General features: G+C 41.9%; 1 protein-coding gene across 3 annotated transcripts in view; it reads left to right on the plus strand.

Annotated features, from left to right (window-relative positions):
- The first annotated feature begins 893 nt into the window (after nucleotides 1-893).
- The window catches only part of LOC144501622 (netrin-1), a 168,016-nt gene continuing 145,407 nt past the window's right edge, over nucleotides 894-23,502 (plus strand). The window contains exons 1-2 of one of the 3 annotated variants that reach the window (XM_078225515.1): nucleotides 1,048-1,178; nucleotides 1,328-2,386. In XM_078225515.1, coding sequence (XP_078081641.1) covers nucleotides 1,369-2,386 — 1,018 coding nt within the window. In that variant the 5' untranslated portion in view covers nucleotides 1,048-1,178; nucleotides 1,328-1,368. Of the gene's footprint in view, nucleotides 2,387-23,502 lie in introns of all 3 variants that reach the window. The other 2 variants (XM_078225514.1, XM_078225516.1) reach the window with 2 other exon arrangements.

A 23,502-nucleotide genomic window follows, 5' to 3' on the forward strand; every position in this document is an offset into this window, starting at 1 on the left:
CAGGTGTCTGCCGGAATCGAACCGATTGTGGGATCTTCCTGTAAAGCTGCTGCTTCCATGTCCTTCCAGCATCCTGCCACCCTCCCACCTCACACACACGCAAACTATCGCAGAGATCATTTGAATATGTATATGGCGTCTGATCCCCTGTAAAACCCAAACAGTTGCAAATGAGGATGAATTCTAGTTTTCACCAAGTGGGATAGGGCGGGACAACTGAAAGTGCAAAATATGCACCCAACAGATGCTGAAGTTTAAAGATGCCATGCTCCCTTATTCATACGACTCCCCCCTCCCCCACTATGTTTATAAATTTAGTATCATGTGCAACATCTGTAGTATTCTATTTTTCATTGTATCGCTAACACAGACTTGAGGGTATATTGCAATAAGTCACCGTGGCAGAAAACAAAAACGCAAATTATGTTTGTGAACGTGGCTGTGCGAATAAAGTGTTACAAATATGAATGGATCGGCCGTGTTGATGGAAAAATAATATACCACTCCCTCAGCAGGGATGGGTTTATATTCTAGCCTAACTCCACAATAAACTCAATGGGAGCGGAGGACGACACGGCGTTTATTACACAGACAGCAACTACCTGCCAATTTGCATTCACACCTATCATTTCCACCACACAAGAGCTGCACATATTTGGGAATATAATTGCACGGTAGTTTCTGTTATATATTTAATTCCGTCCATACCATCCCTATTGTTCTATTTATGGAAGTGTAAAAGATTTCTCTCCCCGCACTATAGAGTCAGGCTACAAGAGTTTGAAGGAGACGTGTTAAATGATTGCCGAGGCTGTAAACAGTCTAATTGGGCTTGTTCTGTGGCTGGACCTCCGTGTGAAAGGATGTCTGCTTGCTATTGATAAACTACCAGTGGATGTCGTTGTTTTTGCTCCCTGTGTGTGTGGAATGACACTCTCCGGCAGGGCAAAGGATGACCTCCAGCTAGCAAGAGTTGTGCACGTCATTCACTCTCTGTACAGACACAAGGCGCAGAGACAGAGTCCCAAAAGGCAAGGGAGATTCCTCACTGCTGGGGCACAGGAATGACTGATGCGCAGTGTACAGAGCGCTCTCCCAGCTAAAGAAAGGGGCATCGCTTTTTTTTTTGCAATTGTTCTGCTTTCAATCAAAGCGGGGTTTTTTTTAAATTAAAACAGGTAACGCTCCCCACAGAATAGCCACCGAAAGAATGTCAAGACATCCGAAAACTTTATTTTGACCAGGTTTGCTGAAGATTTTTTCCCCCTTTTCTTTCGCCGTTTTCATTTATGGTGACTGCTTTTGTTTTCTCCTCCCAAACGCTTAGGATCCCGAGAAGCGAGGCTGCACTGTGAAAGTAAGAACAAGATGCTGTGGAGTTGCTGGGAGTTTGCGTGCGTTTTTGTGGGTCTAGGCTGCCTGGTGGAAGGAGTCCGCGGGGGTTATGGCATGAGCATGTTCGCAGCCCAGCAGACCCCGCCAGATCCCTGCTACGACGAGAACAGCAACCCCAGGCGCTGCATCCCCGACTTTGTCAACTCGGCGTTCGGCAAAGAAGTCAAAGTGTCCAGCACTTGCGGCAAAGCCCCGGCCAGGTACTGCGTGGTGACCGAGAAGGCGGAGGAGCGCTTCAGGAGTTGCCACATTTGCGACAGCATGGACCCCAGAAAAGCCCACCCTCCAGCCTACCTCACCGACCTCAACAATCCCCACAATCTGACCTGCTGGCAATCCGAAAACTACATCCAGTACCCGCAGAACGTCACCCTCACCCTCTCCCTGGGCAAGAAATTCGAAGTCACGTATGTCAGCCTCCAGTTCTGCTCCCCGCGGCCAGAATCCATGGTCATCTACAAATCCATGGACTACGGCAAATCCTGGGTACCTTTCCAGTTCTACTCTACCCAGTGTCGAAAAATGTACAACAAGCCCAACAAGGCGGTGATCACCAAGCAGAACGAGCAGGAGGCGATCTGCACCGACTCCCACACCGACATGCATCCCTTCACTGGGGGCCTGATCGCTTTCAGCACCTTGGACGGTCGCCCCTCGGCCCACGATTTCGACAACAGCCCTGTCCTCCAGGACTGGGTCACCGCCACAGACATCAAAGTGGCCTTCAGCCGCCTCCACACCTTCGGCGATGAGAACGAGGACGACTCGGAGTTGGCCCGGGAGTCCTATTACTACGCCGTGTCTGATCTGCAGGTCGGGGGCCGCTGCAAGTGCAATGGCCACGCGTCCAGATGCATCAAAGACCGGGATGGGAACCTGGTCTGTGACTGTAAGCATAACACCGCTGGCCCGGAGTGTGACAGATGTAAACCTTTCCACTACGACCGACCCTGGCAAAGAGCCACGGCCAGAGAGTCCAACGAGTGTGTGGGTAAGAGACAACTTCCATTTTTTTTGTTTTTTAAATAAAAAAGCGAGATTATTGTATCCTTCCTGGAAAACAAGTTAAGAGAGGCGGGTAAAGGCAGCGGGTCTGTGGCCACTTTGAGCAACGGCAGTTGTACTGAAAACTTAACTTAGTCAAGGAAAAGAAACAGTATGTGGGCCATAATAAATCTCCGAGCAACATTTAGCTTTGCTCTCTTAACCCACCCAGGCATAACTTTCTATGACTTCCAGCATAATTCCATTCCTTTTATGTGTGGAGCTTGCATATATTGCCCGTGTCTGAGTGAGATCGTGTTCATTATCTCCTCGGAGCTCGGCTGTTTTGATCTTTGTTTTACATTCATTAACCTTATTATCGGCTGAGATATTGTGTGCAGCAAAGACCACTGAGTCCACACTGCAAACTGACAGCCAAATATCTGAGCAGCTACCGCCTGCTGCTCATTTCACCAACAGGTTATTTCATCTCCAGATTCATACACTGTAGATGTTCAGTCGCATTGCCATCCCGGTGAAAGCTGGTGGGATATATGATTTGCTACCTGCGATTAGTGTAGACCAGAGAGTGGCAAATTGGCAATGAATCTCATTACAAATATCTCACAAGGACAATTGGAAAGTGATCTAGTTAAACTGAATCACAACAAAACTCAAAGCCTAACTAATTAATATCTAACAATCCATACAAAAGATTGTTCCATACAGCCTTGCTCAGACAGGACCTCAATAAACCATCCCAGAAATGGATCTATTGCTATTTATAGATTTATATTGACATCGCACTTGAGATATGCGGGCCAGATGTTCAGAGGTGAAAGCTACAGTGATAAAATCTAACGCTCTCTGTAGTCAGGGCGATCACTCCACTGCAGCGGAACGTAATCGCGCTGAGAGTTCCTCCAGAGACCGCAGCAACAATAACTGGAGAAATTGCCGCTACAAATCCGCAGTCTGGCCGAACACCCTACTCCCAATTTTCAGAATATTTTGGTGCAGAGCTGATGAAGGAGGTGTGTTCTGCCTGGTACACTTTCGTTTCAAAATAAAGGAAACCAGATCCAAAGTTCAGCCGCAAGTGAAGTTAAACTTCCAGTTTCAGCTGTAATCCGGTGAGGCTGGAGAGATTCTGCCATTGAGTACTAATCCCACCCTGCCACACACTCTTCCATCCAGGGGAGAGATTCAGACCCACCCAGCCATTTACTGGTGGCCGCTATCATGAAAGGATTTGTACTTTTTATTGCTACTCTCCAATAAACCTTGCCCCTTTGATGTCTCTTTTGACTTGATCGGTTTTATTGCCTCCCAGCGCAATAAAACTGGGCAATCTAGCTGTTGCTTTCACGAGATATTACTTATTTTTGTGTAGGGAGTTGCCCATTTTAACTGGAGTTTCGACCTGAAACTCTGTTAGTTCGCCCGCGAACCAGCGAAGTTGCATTTTAATTAATTAATACTAACATGGACTTATCTATCCAAGTAAAAGGCTAAAAGCAAAGGCGATAAAGTTTGAAAGTTGTCGGGGAGAGGAGCGGCTGCAACGAGCCATTATCACTGGACCTTGAAATTCCCCAAGAAAGAACTTTCAATTGGAACTTGTCCTTAAATGTCATGAAAGTGGGAAATAGATGGTCACTGAAGTGTATTCAGAAGATAACTTCCAATGGTTTTTGACATTACACAAATAATTAATGATAGCCAGCCACTCGGACCCCCTGACAAGACTGACAACCACCCGCAGAAGATTCCTGTCTGTTAAAGTGTGCAGGGGTGAGAAAACGTGTGCTCTCCTAACTGATTTCCCTACACTATCCTAAAGGGAACTTGCTCCCAAAAAAGCCTGGCTATTAGTTTTAAACCTTGTATCAGCCCCGAGGTCGCTAAAATGCGATATTATACAGAGCAAAGCGAACGGGCTGCGTGGAACAATAGGGCTGGATGAAGGAGGTAAAATGCAGAGCAATGCTTCAAGAAGATGCTCTTCACAGACGCTACTAGACCCTCCAGAGCTCTCTGTTCTGCTCTCAGATTTCCAGCAATCACAATATTTTGTTTTGATTTAAGGCTAGGAGAATCAGGCTAGGAATAACTGGGGGTGGGGGGCGGGCGGGGGAGTGGGGGTAGTATGAATGTGTTTCAAGTGTAAAAGGTGTCTGCTGAATGGGTTGAGGGTTGACCTCTTTGGAAATATTGTGGAAGCGTTCCATTTCTGTGTAATGTGCTTCACTCACACCAATAGCCAGCGCCCTGTTTGCGGACAGGCCTTGTCTTGTCGGGATGGTTCTCTGTGGAAAATGCAAGCAATCAGGTTCATCACTCGCAGGTTCGCTTCCAGGTCTGCCGGCCGATTTACGGTTCTATGCACCTTCTAACTTTTAGATCACTTTGCAGACAGGAATAGTGGCGTCCCTACCTATACCACGTTATTCCTCTGTGAGTAAGAAGTATGAGACTGTGTCAATACTGTAGTTCAATCTTCAATCGGTTAATGTAACAAATACATCCCCCAACAGCTATCATTTCAATTCTCCCTCAATCTAGACTATTCATTACCTATAATCGAAGCAAACCAGAAAACGACTGGATCCAAATAACTGTGTTGAATGTAACATTTTATATTTCACTTCTATTCTGATTTCAGTTTGGTAGGCTATGTTAATAAAGATTGCTAAGCCACCCGTTTACTGCAGAATGGTTTTTTTGTGACGGCAGTAAACGGATCTCTTTTTAACCAGGTTTAAACGGTGAGGGTGTTTGATGGGGACTTGTCAACAGTTTGGATCGGCTGAAGTTTGTCCACTCTCCCTCCCTGAAGTCCAGCTTGCACCAAAAAAAAAGAGAAATGTGGTTATTCCTGCCCTAGTGGAAGGGATAATAACACAACTGCCTTAGGCACTGATAGAGAGGCGTTGGAGAAAATGCTGGAAAATCTCAGCAGGTCTGGCAGCATCTGTAAGGAGAGAAAAGAGCTGACGTTTCGAGTCCAGGTGACCCTTTGTCCCAGAGCTGCTGAGATTTTCCAGCATTTTCTCTTTTGGTTTCAGATTCCAGCATCCGCAGTAGTTTGCTTTTATTTTTATAGAGAGGCTTTGCCCAGTTGCTTCTGAACAGACTCTAGTGTGGCTGCGGGTTAAAGTGAGTCGAATCTGGGAATATCCAGTGCCACAGGTCCAATGAGCAATCTGGTGAAATAACAACCCAGGGTAGGCAGAAGCTGACTGGGACTTGGGGAGAGGTTTAAGGGTGGATTTAATCTCGTAGTTCCCGCCGCTGTACAGAGAAAGCTCTGGCGGTGCTTGGTAACAAAAGCAAGTGTCGTCCAGAAAATAGCTCCAGCGAAAAGGACATTGGAGCACAAAGTGGTAGCTGAGGGGGAGGGGGGGGGTGTTCTTTTTTAATGCTTTCACTCGCTCCTTTGGTGGCTCTGACAAGTTGCGCACGGTACACGGGTGAGTGGATGAAATTTGAGAATGGGAGGAGGGGCAGGAGAGACAGAGAGAGAGAGAGATCTGTAAAGTGCCTAGAGTTTGCTGCTTGCCAGCTTCTTCATTCCCTTTGGGATGATGTGGAGATGCCGGCGTTGGACTAGGATAGGCACAGTAAGAAGTCTCACAACACCAGGTTAAAGTCCAACAGGTTTATTTGGTAGCACAAGCTTTCGGAAGTTCCGAAAGCTTGTGCTACCAAATAAACCTATTGGACTTTAACCTGGTGTTGTGAGACTTCTTGCTGTTCCCTTTGGGAGAGAGAGAGAGACAGAAAGAGAGAAAAGCGGACTGGCCGGAGAACTGCAGTGTCTCTGAGATAGTCAGGGGGTGAGTAGCTGGAGCAGGTGCGGCGACAGATCAGCATGGGATGAATGTTTGTGGTCTCACTGGAACCCGTGAACAGACAAACAATCAGCTGGGTAAACACTGGTCAGTACCACCTTCTCCGGGTTTAAACACATCTCCACTTTAACAAGTGAACACTATAAAAAAACACATAAGGTCAGCAAGCTGGTTTACTTGTTGCTTTAAGGGGTCAGTATTTCTACTCCAAATTCAACGTTAACATGTCCTAATTCGACATTTCTATTCCTCTTTTCACTAGTCAGTCGCAGCAATCGCATAAAATAGGGTCTTTTTTATTCTTTGATGGGATATGCGTGTTGTTGGCAAGGCCATCATTTGTTACCCATCCTTAATTGCCCTTGAGTGGCTTGAAGGGCCATTTCAGAGGGCAGTTACGAGTCCATAACACCATAAGAAATAGGAACAGGAGTAGGCCGTTCGACACCTTGTGCCTGCTCCTCCATTCAATAGGATAATGGCTGATCCAACATTCCTCTATCCACATTCATGCCCCTTGGTTCCCTTTCTGATCAAAAATCTATCCATCAGAAAATAAAAGCAAAATACTGCAGATGCTGGAATCTGAAACAAAAAATGCTGGAAAATCTCAGCAGGTCTGACAGCATCTGTGGGGAGAGAATAGAGCCAACGTTTCCAGGCTAGATAACCCTTCGTCAGAGCTTTGACCAAGGGTCATCGAGACCCGAAACATTGGCTCTAAAAATCAATCTCAGCCTTAAATATACACAAGGACTCTGCCCTCACAGCTCTTTGTAGCGAGGAGTCCCAAACACTCGCAAACCTCTGAGAAAAGAAATTCCTCCTCACCTCAGTCTTAAATTGGTGCCCCTTTATTCTGAGACTATGCCCTCTGATCCTAGACTCCCTTTTGAGGGGACACATCCTCTCAGCATTTACCCTGTCAAGTCTCTTAAGAATCCTAGGAGCTCTGATTAAAGGTCATCCAGACTCAAAATATTAGCTCTATTCTCTCTCCACAGATGCTGTCAGACCTGCTGAGATTTTCCATATTTTCAGTTTTTTAAAGAATCCCATATATTTCTTAATAGAAATATATGGGGTATATACCTCTCATTCTTCTAAATTCCAATGAGTGGAGTCCCAACCTATTTAAACTCTTCCCATAAAACAATCCCTCCATACCGGGGATTATCCTAGTGAACCTTCTCTGAGTTGCTTCCAATTAAATGATATCTTTCCTAAAATAAGGGGACCAAGACTGCTCATAGTACTCCAGATGTGATCTCACCAGTACCTTGTACATTTGCCGTGAGACTTCCCTACTCTTATATTCCAACCCCCTTGAAATAAGGGCCAAATGGCCTTCCTGAGTATCTGCTGCACCTGTGTGCTAACTTTCTGTGTTTTATGCACTTGTGTCCCCAAGTCCCTTTGTGTTGCAGCTTTCTGCAGTTTTTCTCCATTTAAATAACTCTGTTCTTTTGTCCTCCCTTTCAAAATGAACAACTTCACATTTTCCCACATTATATTCCATCTGCCAACTTTTTGCCCACTTAACCTATCGCTTTGTAAATTGTATCCTTCTAGCATGTTGCCTTTCTCATTTTTGTCTCATCTGCAAATTGGGCTGGAGTCAATCACATTGTTGCAGATCTGAAGTCACATGTAGGCCAGTCCAGATAAGGGCGACAGATTTCCTTTCCTGAAGGGCATTAGTGAACTAGATGGGTTTTTATGACAATCAATTATATTTTCACAGTCACCATTCCTGAAACCAGTTTTCAATTCCAATTTTTTTAATTGAAGTCAAATTCCACCAGTTATCCTGGTGAGATTTGAACGCATAGCTCCAAAGCATTAACCTGGGCCTCTGGAATACTCGGCCAGTGAAATTACCACTAACATAATAATTACCACTCAACGTAATAGATGTTAAGTCATCACAAAGTTCCAGTGCACCTAAGCTTTAATGAAAGGAAATTCATTAGATTAACTAAGATTTATGTTAGACCTTTTGTGATATGACTCTGGGCGATTAACCTTATGCTTCCAAAATGTACTGTCCCCCATGAAGATTAATCATTGATACTGGAATGGTTCTCTGCCAATTAATAATCACTGGACTAGTGACCCAGGGTAGTGCTCTGGAGTCCCAGGTTTAAATCACACCTTGACAGATGGTAAAATTTGAATTCAATAAACATAGAATCATAGATGATAGAATCCCTACAGGGAGGCCATTTGGCCCTTCAAGTCTGTGCCAACAACAATCCCACCCAGGCCCTATTCCTGTAACCCCACACATTTACCCTGTTAGTCCCCCTGACACAAAGGGTCAATTTAGCATGGCCAATCAACCTAACCCACACATCTTTGGAGTGTGGGAAGAAACCGGAGCACCAGGAGAAAGTGCAAACTCCGCACAGACAGTGACCCGAGGCCGGAATTGAACCTGGGTCCCTGGCTCTGTGAGGCAGCAGTGCTAACCACTGTGCCATCGTTAAAGTCTAACGATGACCATGAAACCATTGTTGATTGTTGTAAAAACCCACTTGGTTTGCTTATGTCCTTCAGGAAAGGAAATCTGTCACCCTTACCTGATCTGGCCTGCATGTGACTCCAGATCCATAGCAATGTGGTTGACTGATAAATGCCTTCTGAAGTGGCTGAGCAAGTCACAGTTCAAGGGCAATTAGGGATGGGCAATAAATTCTGGCCCCGCCTGTGATGTCCACGTCACATGAATTAATATATTTTTTTAAAAGTGAGGACCTAATTTTCCAATAATGTTGAACATTGCCATCTTCACTGTAAAAAATTTACTTTTTTCTAAAATTTCACTGGTCAGTAATTGAAGCGATTTTGGCAATTTGAGAAAATGATGTTTCTAACTGTTTCAACCAAAACAATTAGTAGCTCTCACAGTCCATGGACAGCATGCTTACTTCACATTGTCTTCTGAAATATATGTTTAATACAGCTGTTGCATTAATAGAGAATTTACTATATATAGTGTGTTATTTGGTCCCTCGAGGCATCCCATACATAATTGATGACTTTGATCTGCATTTCCTGCCATTAATTGAGTAAATTCAGCAGTCACATTGCACACAGAAGATCAGAAGAAAACTGAAACACATATGTAGTTAATTTTTTTGGGGGGGGAGGTGGTGGCGTGAGGACTTGTTCAAGGATGAAGAATAAAGTATCTCCTCATGTCAACTGTGGTTCTTCTGCCAATTATTTTAAACCTGTGTCCTCTGGTTACCGTTAATTCTTGCACTGGATTCAGTTTCTCCTTATATACCATATCAAAATTGTTCATGAATTTGTCTATCTCTATCAAAACTCCTCTTTCCCTTCTGTGCTCTAAGCAAAAACCCAGCTGCTCTAGTCTCTCCACATAACTGAAGGTCCTTTCTGACAAATCTCTTTTGCACCTTCTGTAAGGCCTTCAAAGCCTGCCTAAAGTGCATAGCACCTGCAATTCAGCTGAATATCCCAGCTGATGTCTAACCAGTATTTTACAGTTTTAGCACCGTTTCCTTGCTTTTGCATTTTCTGCCTCTGTTAATATAGCCAAAGATCTTCCTGGTTTTTTTTTTAGATGTTTTAACTTGTCCTGCCATGTTCAAAAAAGTTGTATACACGCACCCAAGTTCCCTCCATCCACACTCCATTAACATTGTATCATTTAGTTTATATTGCTTCTCTTCATTCTACCTGCCAAAGTGTAACTCTTTTGCGTTTGCTGTGTGTCTGTCCATTTCAGGGTATGTGCTCCTGGAGTCTATGATTGTCTGCTTCATTGTTAACTTGGCACAGTGGTTAGCACTGTTGCCTCATAGCGCCAGGGACCCAGGTTTGATTCCCGGCTTGGGTCACTGTCTCTGTGGAGTTTGCATGTTCTCCCCATGTCTGCGTGGGTTTCCTCCGGGTACTCCAGTTTCCTCCCACAGTCTGAAAGATGTACTGGTTAGGTATATTGGCCATGCTAAATTCTCCCTCAGTGTATCCGAACAGGCACCGGAGTGTGGCGACTAGGGGATTTTCACAGTAACTTCAGTGTTGATGTAAATCTACTTGGGACTAATAAATAAACTTTAGCGTTACTACATTTTGAGGTTTTCTGTCATTTGCAATCTTTGAAATTATATCCTGCACGAATCCAAGTCCGGATCATTGCTAATATGTTAGGATGATGGGTGAGGTTGTCCTCATCATAACCTGTATGTTGCACATTTAACAATGGAGATTACCAAAGAACAATCAAGAGTAGATGCCATGGGTGATTGTTCTCCTCCTTCACCCATGAATGCTCGGGGTAACTGTTTTATCCTACACTAACCTGCTAAAATAAGCTCAGTTGGCACTGGTGGCGGATAAAATCTGGGACCCTGCTGATCTGTGTGGGTTGGTACGACAGTCGCTGTTGCATTTACTTACAGATCTATCAGGAGAGCCAGAGGCATTGCTTTCATGATTAGGTTAAGCTAGAATAAATTGCAATGAGAAAGTAAAGAACCTTGTTAGGAGCTGTTCTGAAATATATTTTATGCTGCAATTAATCAGCTTTAGTTTATTTCCCTTTGTCTGTCTGCTGACATTAATGACAGCAATGAGAAATGAAATTGTATATGATTTTTGCATTTATAAGGGGAGGCAATGACATAGTAGCGTTGTCACTGGACTGATAATCCAGAGACCAGCGATAATGCTCTGGGGACTCAAGCAGGAAGGACACCTCACCCTGGGTGCAGATACAAGTCCACCAGATTGTGTCTGGTGCCTTGCTCACATGATATGGCCCATCCCCCGAAGCAGTAGGAACAATTCCTTTAGTGACCATTTACTGGCTACTGACGACGTCAATTGGCCTAGGGTCAAAGGATGACCTTGACCTGCCCCTCACCTGGACTCAATCAGGAGGAGTCAGGAAGACAACAGGGCTTTCCACCACACCCCAACTTCCTAACTGATCAAATGAACCTTCCCCTCCCCCCTGCCCACTCCTGGGAGCCACAGAGTACTTTAAACCCTATCCTCGCAATTCACACTAACAGAATGGTGAAACCATCTAGCAGTTACACAGACCCTATAAATCCAGCAAATTATATCTGCTGGAAATTGTTTTGGATAGCTCGTTTCACTTTACTTCAAAAAATTACTGTAAAAAAGTACTGCTTTTGACACTTTCCAATTCAGATAATAAAAGCAAATAAATTGTACCTTATCGGATTTCGGAAATGGGATTGTTCACAACAGAGAAAAACACCTAATCAACAATGGGGAGGAGTGAAAATTATTATTCTAGATCTAGTACCTTTCCTTCCTTATGAAACTTTTAAGTATATCTATGAAGAACATCAAGTATTATAGAGTTGTTGCTTCTCATGCAGCGTAACAGTAGCTTTGAATACAATTATAATGAAAAAACAAGTCATCATAATTAGATTTTCGATCGCACTGCCCAATTTTCAGAGTTGAGTACATGACGGATTGTTTTGTTTAGCTGTTCTTGTAGAACAGTCCATTGCTAGCACAATCGTGCTGTCCGAGATGAGCCAAGGAATTGATTATATGCTGTCGAAAGTTGAGATATATCATTGAAATGGATTGACACAGAAGAAGAATAGGAATTCTTATTTACTGGCACCCTGATGTGAGGAGATGGATAATTCAAGGAGAATGCTGTTTTGAGAAGCAAGCAATTATAGTGTGGAGCAATGACGACATCATTAATTCGCACTCATTGTAAATGTGATACAATTGACTAGGGTCGTCTCAAATATCTGCAAATTTGATTCAACCATACATAGTGTGATATAAAGCACAGTGCTGATAAATATCAAGTCTGTATTCTTCTCATGAGTAATCAGAAGTCTTCATTTAATGGAAATGAAGGTCATTTTGCAGTGGGGTATGAAATTACATTCTACAGTCTGCAGTTAATTTTTTTTCTTTAATAAAATGACTACATTAATGTTATGACAGTTTTCGAATGACACATTAAGTAGCTTTGTTGCCTGCAGGTTTTATAATTAGGAACCGGAATCTGGTGACCATTTGTTTAGATGCTCACAACATAAAGCAGAATTTGTAATGAATATATTAGTATTTCAAAGGGAAGCTGACCTACGCAATTAACTTATGAATTTGCTAATGGTCAATTCTAAGTTCATTCTCATCAATAAAATATAAATAGCTATTTCAGGGTTTTCTTGCATATCCTCTTTATGACCATGCTGACCTACTGGGGGGAAAAAGTCATGACCTTGTCACACTTTTCTAAAAATGCTAATTAGCTACAAGCTCACAGCAAGGCTAGATGACTATACATAATTCAGATTTTAATGATTATCTTGCTTCGGCTATGAATAGAATATGTAAGAAAGAGCATGCTTAATGATCAATCATAATGACAGATAGTGATGTACTGAGGCAAGAAACAATCCCAATAGTTTACAAATTGAAAAGTCCACTGAGCAACTGCTAATTATTGCAGAAGTTGCAGAAATTATTTCAGTGGTCCTGAATAGACCCTTGTGACAAAGTTCAGCACTCATTGCATCCATCATGTTGTCATTGCAGTTGCCTTTGCTATGCATTCCTTTCATGTTATGTGAGCAATGTTACCACACACACATCACAAAACATTTGCTTGCTTTGCTTTCCAAGGTAAACAATGATCTAAGGAAGCCCAATTTAGACTGATTTAATGAGATGCTTCATATGTTTATCAAAGGAAGACATTAATATTTTACCTGTATTAATCTCGCAGTAGGATGTGAATTTGTAATAGATCATTATTTTCAGTGTTTGGCTGTAGTCGTGCAGTTGGTGTCAGTGTGAAGCTTTTGATGGTGGGATTTCTGAAAGACAGTGTGTGAACATATTTTGTCATCAAAATAGAGGCAATGATTTAACAACTGTTAGTGTTTACTAATTGAAAGCTGTTTATACTCATAATTAATTCTCAGATAATTTGCTTTAAGGGATTTGATTTGCTTGAAATTGTTGGTAAGTCAGAACTACATATGAAATTGTTCAAAGTCTGTCTTTTGAAAGAAGTTTTCAATTTTATTCAGTAGCTATTTCCAATGCGGACTACTTGGACCAACATCAAAGATGTAAACATCTTAGATACCCACAGCTCAGATAACCACAGCTGTTTCTAGAGACTATTAGCATAATTGTCCATATTAATGTAAGACCATGTATCATCCACTGCCAAACTTCAATAGTTGCCACTTTTAGACAGCATACTTACCAAGGCAAGGTTACCAAAATGGTTGCATTGGTTTCAAATGGAAATTTTTGAATAGTTTTGAAATGTAAATTCTTTGAAATGTTACCTCAGTAATTCGCATTGAATTACATAGTGTGTTCAAAGTCAGTTAAGTAAAATGTGGGCTGGATTTGGTTGGATATTTGTAAGATCATGAAAATAATCAATCTGGTTCTGCAAAAGTCCCTGGGATTCTTTGGGATTCTTATGGGGAAAGGGATGGAAGAATAATCCAGCATTAGGGAACTTTTTAGCAGGTGGGTCCTTGTAAAAATCTCTTGTATGGCCAGTCTGCACTGATTGTTAACAGCAAGAACATGAAAATTCTTTACATTGTCAAAACACTCAATCTATTTGATCATTCCATTTTGTTTAACTCTACTGAATGTACAGTGTATGTTGTAACATGTAATGATGGATGGCTCAGCTTGGCTCAATGACAGCAATGTTGCTGTTGAGTCAGATAGTCAATGTTGCCACATCCCCCACACACACATGAGCACACGCACACGCACACACACACACCCTTACAGAGAAATGAGCATCACATCTAGGCTGACATTTTAGTATTCTGCCAGTGGAGATGCCGGCTTTTGAATTGATATGTTCAACCAATATCTGCTGGTTGTGATGTTCTTGAGACTAGGAACAGCCAGAGACAGACCAGAGTTAAAAATCCATGAGCAACATAGCTTATTTTATTAAAACAACTTATTTAGATACTTCTTCTGTTTGCAGACTCCCTTTGCTGGTACAATTCTGTATGGTATCTCCAAGTGAATAATATGTGCGTGCAATTTTCAAAACACTAATACATCATATTGGTGGTCCATGCGGATATGAAAGTTCTCTTGGCATAACTGGAAGACGAGCAGGGAAGTTCTTCAGATGTCCTGGGTAGCATTTATCCCTCAAGAAGCACCACTGCAACAACATATCTTTTGGGATATCTCTCTCATTACTCTTTAAGGGACCTTCCTGTGTGAAGACTGGCTGCGGTGCCTGCCAACATTACAGCAGTCACTACACTTTGTAATGCCTCACTCTTTGTGAAACACTTTGCGACACCCCAAGAATGTGGAAAGTTGCTGTGCAAATATAAGTTCTTTCTTTCAGACACATGAAAAATTAAATGTTTCTGGTTAAAACCTTATCACTCAGTCATGGAGTGTCATAGAATCATAGACTTATACAGCATGGGAAGTGGGGTATTTCTCATTCTTGCACTATTTCTCCAGAGGCCTACGTTGGAGGGTCTGAGACTCAGCTTTCTTAATCTCCTGCAGATTTACTTTTTCCCTCGTCTTTGTTGCCTCTTTATTTGCCTCACAGTCAAGTTAGATTGCAAATGCAGGCCCTGGGAACCTTATTCCCGCCACATACATGCCCGTTCATTAATTCATTTTACATCTCACAACTCCTGTTATTACTGATGCATAAAACACTTGCTCCACTCAGTGGGATGCAACGTACATTCTCAGTGACATCTTAACGTGATCAGATGTTAGCTAGCTTGAAGTACACTGTTGGCAAATGCTTGAAACCATCCCATCGACAGCTGAGGCAAGAAATGGCAAGGGCAACTGTGACTTCTCCTATACTGGGTCCAGTAGCAAGTCCCATAGACAATCCTGTTGAGAGAATCCATGAAAAGGTAATTTTGCACACCCTGTATCCCATCATTGTTAACTGCTTTGCTGCCAACTTTTCCCCATCTGCTATCATTCGCTCCCTCGTGCCACTTTCTTTCAAACTCTCTTTAAGCTGTTTGAGGAACCTCCTTCTCTTTTTCTTCCAATATAAGTTAATCATGTTCTCCCAAACCGACCTGCAGCACACTATTAAACAATATATAAATTCAAGGAGGAGTTAGACAGATTTTTAATTGGTAATGGATTGAAGGGTCATGGGGAGAAGGCAAGAAAATGGCGATGAGGAACATATCAGCTATGATCGAATGACGGTGTGGACTCGATGGGCCGAATGGCCTAATTCTGCTCCTATATCTTACAAACTTAAAATATATTGAGTGGAAGGAAAAATATGTAAAATAAATTCAGTAAAAGTCTTCAGTCCAAAATTATTTCTTGTTCCTTCAAAGCACCACCACTGGTGGTCATCTAAAATAGATCTAGATTTTAGTTTATTTATACCAACGGTTCCAAATAATACCAATATGAGTGGAGTTGACTTCCTAACTCATGAGTAGGTTACACAGGTTAATTCTGCTGCTTGTATTCACCGAATATTGCAATCCCACATCAGTCACCCGAGTGCTCTGATTATTAGCAGAGTTTTTTAATGGTTTAATTTAACTGCAGGGGTAGTTTGAAGTTAAGTTTCATACCTGATTCAGTGATGTCATGAAATGTTTTTTGTCCTTAATGAAAGTGATGATATCACACTAAGGACAGGTCTGCACAACTCCATCTTTGCAGCAAATTTCTAAGTGTTCTTTATACACCTACATACACTGTTGCTGCAAAAGATTATTGCCAGAAAAATGTCCTAAGTATTCACAACTTCATTTATTGTCCAATAAGAATGAATCATGGTAGTATATCTTTGACAGATTTAGACCAGAAATGGGTGGCAAGTTCCTAAAGGACAATCCAGACACCTTTAGGAATTAGTTTTGTTTAACAAGCTTATATGTACTTTTGTAGTGCCTTAAATAATAAAACATCCCAAGATGCTTCACAGGAGCATTATAGAACTAGATTTGACACCAAGCCACGTGAGAGAACATTAGGGCAGCTGACCGAGGATTTGGTCAAAGAGAGACATCTTAAAGAGTGTCTTAAACGAGGAAAGAGAGGCATAAGGAATGCCAGTGCTTATATCCCCGACAGCGGAAGGTGCAACCACTAATGTTGGAGCAATTAAAATTCACATTGATGAAGACACTATTGTTTGAGGAGAATTGATATTTCCAAGGGTTCCAGGGATGGAGGAGCTTGCAAAAAGATGAGGAAGATGAGACCATGGATGTATTTGAAAACAGATAAATTAAAATTGAGGTGGTGCACCTAGGATCCAACAGAGGTCAGCCAGCACAGGAGTCCTTGAATGTGTTGGCACTTCCCAAATTTGCGCCCATCTTCTCCGGAAGTCCATGTTTGAATTCCATCAAACATATTAATGCCCCTGCCACGGAACTGAAATATCTCTTATCAAAATCACAAATGATATCCAACGTGACTGTGACAAACACAAATTATCCCTCCTCAGAGTTTGGCATGACCTCAAGTTTACGAAAGGCAGTATTTTGGAGGTTGGCCAGGAATGCATTGGGATAGTCAGTTGTGGAGGTAACAAAGGCATGGATGAGCTGAGAAGGAGGGAGTCGATCAGTGTTACAGAGGTGTGAATAGGCAGTCTTCATGACGGTGTGGATACATGGTCAGTAACTCAGCTTGGAGTCAGATCAGACACTGAGGTTGTAAGCAGTCGAGTTAAGCATTTGAAAGTTACCAGGATGGAGTTGTTGACTAGGGAACATGATTTATGGCAGCAAACAAAGACAATGGCCCAATATGTGCCTAGCTAGGCCAACTCGGGAGCCCTTGAAAACTGGAAGATGTATCTGGATTTGAGAATTCCCACCCCCATTCCTGTTTCAGGAAATTTTTGCTGGTACTGAGTAAGAATGTGGGGAGTCTGCCTGTACGCAGAACTCCAGCCTTTGCTGGTTTCACTGAGGGGGTGGACAGTGCAAATCACCACCACCCTCCCCATGACCACCAAACCCCCAACCTGAAAAATGTAATTTTTGTGGAGTTGGGCCATTTCTCTTAGAATACGTGGTTCACAGCTCCTCAGAGAGGTCACGAATGATGGGTGATCTCCTATCCCAAACAGAGAACCAACTGACCTGATCCTGGATTTTTTTCCTGGTAGGCTTTGAAGCATGAAACAAAACCTATTCTTTCAGGTTCAACAGTTCGGTAAGTAAATTAGATGTAGTTTTATTCCAATGAAAGATTATAGGGCTCTGTATGCAAAGATACGTTGATTGATATTGTATAACTGCTGAGATGCATTATAGTACTTTTTCCACTTGGGCAAAGAGCTATTTAACATACAAAACTGAAGAAAATAGTGCTTAGGACCTCTACGCGTCATGATCTGAAATGATTGAAATGATCATAGCCCTTTAAAATTGTAGAAGAAAACTGCTTTGAAGATTTACTGTAGATAGCAAACACAGATATCTGCTGTTAGATTGCATTGATTGATAGACCATCTGGTGTAGCTTAAAAAAAAGCCATCTTTTTTTGCAATTTCAACAGGCTTCATTGTCTGTGAGCTAAAATGATTTATTATGACAGTTGATCTCATTATGTATGCTTGGCTGAGTTTCAAAAGCTAGAGACCCAACTAATCTCAGCAGTGGGCTGATTTGGAAGTTTGATTTGCAGTTTTAAGAGGATGTTAAAAGGTTATCTATCCTTGATGTGGATTCTGAATAGACTGTTTTTTTTATAACAGATGATACTGGATGGGTTGAGCATTATTTCAGTACAAAGTGTGTATGGATGACAGCTCTATTAAATTGTTAGAAGTTTAATTATTTTAATTGTCCATTTCAAATACATTAATCCTCAGATCTGCCCATGGTGGACTCTGGGTGTGTGGTTGTGAAGAATACTTAGGGACATGGGGGGGGCATGGGGATATGAGAAGGTGTGGTGTATGGAAGGGGTATGGAGAAGGGAGGCGAGAATGTGGGTTGATGGAGAGTTAAGGAGCCAAGGGTGAGGGTTTGAAGGCCTGACATTCATCACTACAAAAAGGCCAATGTCCCATTGAACAAAAACAGGCAATCCAGCCTATCTTGCTTTCCATCTGCCTCTCTCAGGTTTACCTCCAGAGGCAGCAATTCCAATTCCATCCTGTCCCTGCCTCCCAGAAGCAAAAAGACAGCGAGTTGGGGGTCCTTTCAAATGAAACCAGTCTGCCAGTTCCGAAAGTTTCCCAACTTCAACGTCCCACCTCCTCCACCAAACTCCAGCCATATGATTTCAATCATCAGAATATGGGATGGGACAAGCAATCTGACAACTTGGAAAGTGTGGAGGGGCCCAGACAATGGATAGTGAGGAAGAACAAAGAACAGAAAATGCTGGAAAATCTCAGCAGGTCTGACGGCATCTGTAGGGAGAGAACAGAGCTAATGTTTTGAGCCTGGATGACCCTTCATCAGAGTAGTGAGGCAGAATTGGGTGCTTTCAGCATTCACATGGAAACTGACATTGTGGCTAGGATTTTCCAGCCCCGCCGTGGTTGGACACTGCAGGGGATGTGGCAGGCTAGACAAAGTCCATTGACATTTGGCAGGACGGATGATACTAGCAGTGGCTAGGGCTGAAAAATCCTGCACTATACTCTTGAATAATGTCGTTGCAGCGTAGCATGTAGATGAGAAATAGGAGGGGTCCAATGGTTGATCCTGAGGGAACAACAGAGATAACGATGCCCGATTTGATGGAACTCACAATTCACCATGGGATTCGGAACTTCTGACCACCAAACAGCTGTAGCCTTGTACATAAAATGTGGTTGTGTGGAGCCAATGTATAATCTGTGAAAAGATCGAGGCTTACAATTGCATTTATGTAATGCATTGTGATATCGCACAACTCCGGTGATATTATCGGAGTTATGCACAAGGGCTTCACAGTTTAAAATGGAGCTATCAAGATATGAAGACTAAAGAGTGGCAAGACATAACATAAACTACAACAAAAAAATAAAACCACCCCAAAATAAATATATCACCGAGCTTCTAGAAATCTATCCTTAAGGGTTTAGAGACACATTTCAGCAAAGCCCGTTCATGCACAATCAATAAAATTCATGGATGCCCAAATTTGTAAACTCAATTTTAATAAACCTTTCAATTCACTTGAAATTTCTTGGCGATAATATTTTCCTCAACCATGCTTATAAAATTGTTGACACAGTTTTGACATTTCTAAATTTATCATAGATTTTGACTTCTTTTCTACCCCTGAACTTCATTCCTTAACCATACTCGACAGGCTTAATGTGACAACAAGAAGTGTTCCAGGGCATTCACTGCACAATGATTATAGCCAAAGCAAAAAATAGAATGCCTTATTTTTTAAAAAGGCAGCATTTGAAATATTTTTTGTGCATCCTTATTGATGCTTTCTTGGGGACAGGCAGATGCTGAACGAAGGGGATTGAAATTACATGGAGGAAGTAGCTTCATTCCATTTTATTCTGGCCTCAGATTTACACTCCAAGTTTAAAATGGTGAAGCAGGTTTATACAAATGCTGAACTTGCAGTGTGAGACCACTATTAAAGGGCCATGGACAACACAGTTAAAATAAGCTACATCAATCATTCAGATCGGTACACAAAGGATTTACAGTTTTTTTTGTTCGTCAGTCACGTATTGCTATAATTTAATTTATATGCCATGTATTTAATGACATGTCTTATTCTATAATGGAGATCAGTTAAATAATACAGTTAATAAAAGATGTCTGCTTTGCCTGGCTGGCAATATGTAATTTACTAAACAATGAAAGCCTGGATAATTGGAGAGCATTTTATTGGATCAGGAATTCTACACAATGAGGGTTAAAGGAAAGCCATTTGGTACACTGGGACTAAATGTTAGTTTTACACGTGCCTTTATCTGGAATCAACTGTACCTCCCAGTAGAAGATCCCAAATATCTTTGAATTTTGCCCTCAGAAATGCTTCTAATTGTCTGCACAACCGTAGTCAGTCCAATCTAACATTGCATTAACATTACATTTCACAAGGGAGCATTATTAGTGCAAAATACAGCAGAGAACGATGGAAACAGGTTGACAAGCTGAGCTCCTGGGTTAATGAGTTAACATGTCTGTTTATTTTGTTTACATGGTGGAATGAATGTTGTACAAGCAGGTTAAAACGATCTAATTCAGATGCTGATTTTTAATGGTTTCGTAATACATATTGCAGTTCTGTCATGTGAAAGGGGCAGTGCACACATTGTCCCACTCTGAGAATTTGAAAAAAGGGACACAAAGGTCTGTTTCTTTAACACAGGTTAACGTTTATTCAGGACATGTACTAAATCTGATAAACGTCTGATGAATAGTTTCTCTGGTGGCGAGGTTGAAAGTCAAACAGGGGATTATTAATCCAGATGATTTCTCAGATTGTGGATATGTGTGTCATGTCCATCTCAATTTCCCTGTTGAAGAGACTCAAATGGAAGTAAACATGGAAAGGAAGTAATAAGAATAAAAACAAAGACCTTTTAAATGACACTGTGCGAATATGAGTATACAAGCACTTCACACATCCATATGACTTCTTGTTGTCTGTCACTTTAATGGATGTGCTAACTTCTTTCAAAATAAAATAGTGAACAAAGGAATTTCATAGGAATGTGTTAAACATTCATGTATATTTGCATAGCATAATTTCAAGGTCAAAAAGCAATTAAAGGACAGGGTAGTCAACACTGTCTATATTTATGATTTTGAATATTTTAATCCAGTTTTGTAAATTAATTTTCCTTCCCAAATTTTTCCAAGATGTGACAGGCAACCGACAACAGCTTGCATTTATATATTTGTTTTAACACAGTAAAATGTCCTAAAGCACTTAAATAACCTATTTCCAGGTCAGACATAAATTGGAATGAAAATGCCATTTAGTGTATTTTAGCTTGTCCTTCTAAGTAGTCCCTACTAACCACCAGCCCTCCCCATGCCTGACCCCACCTCCAATCATGGCACCAAATTCTTAAATAATTCCAGATCTTATACCTTTGCTCATTCCCTCCAGCAGCCAATTCCATATCTTGATCCCTCTGACTGAAGAACCAGTCCTTTTGCTAGTTTGAACATATGCCCTCTTGTTCTACTCTGTGGAGTCAGTTTAGAGTGATTTTCCGAATCTACCTTCTCCATACTGTGGTCTATTTTATACACCTTGGTAAGGTCATCTGTCAGTCAGTTCAGTTCAGAAGCTGAGAAGCCCAGTTGCTGCTCATACTTCAGTCTTCTGACACTGAGAATCAACCCAGTCTTGAACTATCTCCAAGCACTGAATATCTTCTTTGTGCTTCAGTGCCCAAAACTGAACACTGTGCTACTCAAGTGACTAGTACACTCCACGCTTTCAGAATGATGTCCTCTGACTTGTTTTTCACTGCTCTGGCTGTATAGTTTGGCATACTACTTGTTTTGCTGATTGCTACTCAAACTGGGAAATGTGCATGAGAGCATGAAGCATATTTTCATTCAAGTTTCCCTTGCTCCCTCAACGGAGTTTCCTCATCTTGATGCTTTAGACAGAAAGTTTATCTGGTCTTAAAGTTACTATGCTGGAAGTTAAGAGAACAATCCATGTCTAGCAGAACATACTAGCATGTCAGAAGTACGACTGGAAGGCGAGCTGTACTTTATCAAAAAACCTTAATCATATACATCTAACATTACTAAAGTTTTAGTGCACTCACATTAAACATAATGAAATTTTATTTATTGTCCTACATACTCCCTTTCCCATTTCACCAGACACATTTATTGCATACATTATCTCAGCTAAAGCCTAAAACTGCAATTTGTTGATTAGAAATTTCATCGGAAGGCATACCATTTCTGAACTATCAGTTATCAATCTACTAGAAGATCCCAGAAAATTACATTTATTAGATAAAACACAACCAGAAAGTTAAATCATGAGGCAGTTAATATTAACAATGATCAGTGGTACTTTCCAAATCATTCATGTTCTAAAGGAATGAGGGGATAATTAAATTTTACACTGCTGCATTGGTGCATAATCTTTTTGGGTGGTGGTTGAGTAGCACTTGCATTGATAAGCAAAGGCAGGAATCTTATTAGTGAGATCCTACACAAGGAAATAGAAGAGATTTAAAAGATGAAGCGAAGCTAATTGCTTTTTAAAGGCTTCTCAATAGGCACTGACAGCATAAAAAATATTTGCTCACTAAAATATTAGTTTATAAACATTTACTTCCAACGTGGAACATTGTCTGGTACAATCGAAGCCCTGAAAACAAAGACAATTGCCAGAATTTTACCGCCTCGCCCGCCCAAGGCTCGTAAGATCCCACCTGAGGCCAACGGAGAATGCCGTTCTGCAAGCCTCACCTGCCCCGATTCCGGGGCCGGCGTGCCGGTAAAATCCCACCCAATGCCTCTGTTATACTCTTGTAACCCGTTTTAGTAAAATTGCCTACTGGGAGGCGGGGGGGGGAGGTGGAGCGGGCAGAGGAAAGGGGTTCATGTGATGTAAGCGCAGGAGTGACTGTGTTTTCACAAGGTCTGGCACTGCTCATCTTCACTCCATTTTTTATCTTGACGCCCAACCCATCATTATCTGACCTCAATGTCTATAATCTGTGTCTTGCTCCTGGAGGATCCAGGCTAAAGTTTGGTGAAGGGGAGCCGAGTTAAGTCAAGAAAATCCTTGTTTGATTGATGCGATCAGAGACAGCAGGGGTGGGGCTGAGTTCGCAGTGGCGGTTTCGCTGGTGAGTGGGCCCACGCTTCGGTGATGCTGTTGCTGTTGAGATGATAGCGCCATTATGAGTGAAAGTGTGGACTATGGTCTCGGCTCCCAGCACAGATTTTTGTTTTTCATATTGATGAACTGTGAGACATCCTAAAGAGAATAATGAAGCAGAGAAGAGAATCCTGTTAGTCGAGAGGGCAGTTTCCTCAGTGAAGACTCACCTTCAGTTCTTGGAAATCCTGCTGCATGGTGTGTTGTACATCCTGGCTGACTCGGGGAGATAGGGCCAGAGAAGGAGTATCCGTGAGCCTGGTCTCCCGAGGGGAACTGAGGATGAATTCCTGGCGGAATTTGAGAATTGGCTGCCATGCTTTCACAATCTCAATTTGAGGGCTGGGCACCTTGACATGGATGAAGCTCATTGTATCTGGTCTTCGAGGCTTGGGGTCAGTTGGAGACTCCGATCACTGGTCTTACA

This window comes from Mustelus asterias, chromosome 12, assembly GCF_964213995.1.
Source record: "Mustelus asterias chromosome 12, sMusAst1.hap1.1, whole genome shotgun sequence".
Lineage (NCBI taxonomy): Eukaryota > Metazoa > Chordata > Chondrichthyes > Carcharhiniformes > Triakidae > Mustelus > Mustelus asterias.